Raw genomic sequence first — 3,873 nt, 5'->3', positions numbered from 1 at the left:
GGGCTTTTTTTGTGAATCCGCCAATAGCTAGTGAGGCCAATCTGCACCCGAAGGAGTCTTTGACAGTGTGGACAGGGAATGGTAGCACCTGCTACAGAGTTGTTAGCTCTGTTCTTCTTGGCTTGTCTGCAATCGATTACCAAAAAGATTGCTCTTTGGCGAGCTGCAAAAGGGAAAGCGCTCACAAGGCGGTCAGAAGAAGCACTTTAAGGACACACTGAAAGCCTTCAACATCGACCATGCAACTTGGGAGCAGTTTGCTCTAGACAGAGAAAGATGGCGATCAGCTATATATAGATATATAGGTTCAAAAAAGGAAAAAGACAAGAAAACAACAACAAAAAACAACATGAGGACGTGATACAGATTATGTTACTAGACGCTTGGGAAAGGTAAGAGAGAGAATATGATGTTTCGAGCGGAGCTCTTCGTCGGAAACAAGGAAAGTCCAAAGAAGGGAAAAACGGAGGAAGAAAAAATTGCCACCGATGTCAAGGAAAACAAAACTAAGGTCATTTAGAATATTTAATCAGAGTAAGGTGAATTGAAAATGGCATTGTTTTCCTTTTCCTTTAACATGTACCTGCTGACTTGGAAGCCTACTACAGATCCCTAGCTGCAGCCTCAGCTGTGCATTTGGAACCTAACAGATGACCAATTATAGCACTTACAAAGCGTACCTATTGGTTTAGATCATCAATGAACTAAACCCCTCATACTCTTTATATATATATATATATACATACACATGCTAGCATGGAAAGCGGACGTTAAACGACGATGATGATGATGATGATGGTATATATATATATATATATATATATATATATATATATATATATACACCCATATGTGTTTGAGTGTACTTGAGTATATATATATATATATATATTATCATCATCATCATCATCATCATTTAATGTCTGTTGTCCGTGCTGGCATGGGTTGGTCAGTTTGACTGTATGACTGTGTCAAGCTCCAGTCTGATTTGGCATGGTTTTCTATGGCTGGATGCTCTTCCTAATGCCAACTACTCCAAGAGTGTAATGGCTGCTTTTACGTACCACCTACACAGGTGCCATTTGCATGGCACCAGTATTTTCCACGACTACGGTTTTGCTTGGCTTGATAAATCTTCTTCTCGAGCACAACATAATGTCAAAGGTCTTATTCATTGCCTCCATCAGGCCCAACACTCAAAAAGAACTCAGCCACTATGTCTCCATGCTGCCCAATGCATTATATATATAATGCGTGTGAAGGTGCATAGCCTAGTGGTTTAGGTGTTGCTCTTATGATTGTAAGACTGTGGTTCCAATTCTTGGACCAAGCATAACACTTCATTTCACATTGATCTACAATCACTGACATCTGACTTATGGCACACTATGCACCTGTACGTTTAATTTCGATTCAACGTATGGAAGTGGGCTAATGTGCAACACAAACATTTGATCACAGTAAACAGATCATCTGTACAGGTTGTTCACTGTAAAAGTTGCAGAACCTTCTTCTGTTGTTACAACAGAAGAAGTCCACAATATGTGTATACAGCTGTGTGGTTAATAAGTTTGCTTCTCAACCACATTTCAGGCTCAGGCCTACTCCTCAGCCCCTACGGCAAGTGCACCTGAGCACTGTATACAATAATTTCATTATTATTATTATCCCTCTATCCATTTGATCATCTGTCTGTCTATCACTCTCTCTATCTGTCTATCTGTCTGTCTGTTTGTCTATCTATCAGTCTGTCTATTTATCCCTCTATCTACTTGATCATCTGCCTGTCTATTGCTCTATCTATCTATCTATCTATCTATCTATCTATCTATCTATCTATCTATCTATCTATCTATCTGTCTGTCTGTCTGTCTATCTATCTGTCTGTCCGTCCGTCCGTCCGTCCATCCATCCATCCATCCATCCATCCATCCATCCATCTATCTATCTATCTATCTATCTATCTATCTATCTATCTATCTATCAATCCATCTATCTATCTATCTATCTCTCTCTCTCTCTATCTATCTATCTACCTATCTACCTGTTTATCTTCTATCTGTTTGTATGTATATGTGTCTGTTTGTCTGTCTCTCTGTCTGTTTGTCTATGTCCCTCTGTCTATCTAACTATCTGTCTGTCTGTGTAGCTACCAGTTTATTTGATTGACTGTGTGTCTGTTTGATTGTCACTCTATATCTGTATAACTCTGTGTGTGTGTGTGTGTGTGTGTGCCTCTGTGTGTGTGTGTGTTTTTCTCCTCACATGCATAAGAGTTGATTAATGACTTCGTATACATTTCAGATAATGTGAAGGCTCTTTTTCGAAGAGGCAAAGCTCATATTGGATCTTGGAACCCTGAAGCTGCTAAAAAAGATTTAGAACGGGTCATAGAACTTGATAGTAGTTTAACCAAGGGAGTTCGTAAAGAGCTGAAACATTTGGAACAGTTGCAGAGAGCCAAAGACAATGAAGACCGGGAAAAATTGAGAGGAAAAATATTCTGATAATTTAATAAACTCACTTTATGATTTTAAAGAAAACAAAAAAGAAAAAAAATATTTTAAAGATATTTTAAATTTTATTTATATTTATTTACACATTTTTATTTTTTATTTTTTTTATTTTAATTATGTTTTTATTTTAAATTTTAATTTAATTATTTTTCTTTTAATTATCTCTTTTATTTTAAATTTCTATTTAAAGGGATCTTAAACGACGATGATGATGATGATTGTTTTATTTCATTCATATAATAATTGGCAGAAAAAGAATGGAATCATAAGATTTTCTTTTCTGCCATATTCTCTGTTGTTCTGTTATACTTCATGTCTTTCCCTCTGTTATGCAATCAAAGTTCATGCCTTGGAACATGTTTGAAGGTGTTACAGTTTGGAAGACCTAACTGATTCATATCAGCTAAAACCAAACTGAGGTAAAAAAAAAAAAAATTCCATACTGGTGATATATTTATATTCACTAATCCTTTCTATTTTGTATAAATATCAATGTGTAAAGATTATCCCGAAAAAACATATAATGCAAATTGTTCAATATTTGTCAATCGTTTGTTAATTCTTTTATAAATATTTACGTTATGATTATACAATAAATTGTATAATTTATTGTGTACAAGTTGTTTAATATTTGTAAATTGTCACAAAACTGATCCATTGAGATTTATCTCCAAATTATATAAAAAAAAAAAAGTAAAAGAAAGAAAGAAAATTCAGTCTAGTGGTTCTCAACCTTTAATTACATATGGACCCCTTTCATACCTATTTCACTTGCGTGTACCCTCATAGCCATTCAATGCTTAAAAAATCCAATTAAAACTTTTTTTTAATTAAATATTATAAGGAACTGTATAAAAAATATGTTAAAATATATTATGCATTGTGGAAGTTTAAACAATTTATTGCTCATAACTTTAACGAAACTCTTATATGGACCTTGGTTGAGAACCACTGGTTTAGTCAGAGAAGAAGTCTGCAGTTACCATGGCATTTGTAGTCCTCTCCTAAGCATTGATGTGGTCAGTGTTTGGGCTGAAACATCTGTGGCTGATGCCTCCAGACAAAAAAGAAAAAAATATATAGCCACAGGTGTGGATAGGTGGTAAGCTTGCTTCACAACTACATGGTTCCAGGCTCAGTTCCACTGCATGGCACCTTTGTCAAGTATCTTCTACTCTAGCCTTGTGGGTGCATTTGGTAGATAGAAACTGAACAAAGCCCGTCATATATATGTGTGTGTATATCATCATCATCGTTTAACGTCCGCTTTCCATGCTAGCATGGGTTGGACGATTTGACTGAGGACTGGTGAAACCGGATGGCAACACCAGGCTCACACACACACACACATATATGT

The 3,873-nt window shown here is 35.8% G+C and overlaps 1 protein-coding gene across 1 annotated transcript in view; it reads left to right on the top strand.

The window, feature by feature from the left end:
• Nucleotides 1–3,058, top strand: part of LOC106873940 (AH receptor-interacting protein) — a 48,627-nt gene extending 45,569 nt beyond the window's left edge. Inside the window, exon 6 of the mRNA XM_014921482.2 lies at nt 2,305–3,058. Coding sequence (XP_014776968.1) covers nt 2,305–2,507 — 203 coding nt within the window. The 3' untranslated portion in view covers nt 2,508–3,058. The remainder of the gene's footprint in view (nt 1–2,304) is intronic.
• Nucleotides 3,059–3,873: the final 815 nt, after the last annotated feature.

This window comes from Octopus bimaculoides, chromosome 16, assembly GCF_001194135.2.
Source record: "Octopus bimaculoides isolate UCB-OBI-ISO-001 chromosome 16, ASM119413v2, whole genome shotgun sequence".
NCBI classification, from domain to species: domain Eukaryota; kingdom Metazoa; phylum Mollusca; class Cephalopoda; order Octopoda; family Octopodidae; genus Octopus; species Octopus bimaculoides.
This window is presented reverse-complemented; position numbering and strand designations above follow the sequence as displayed.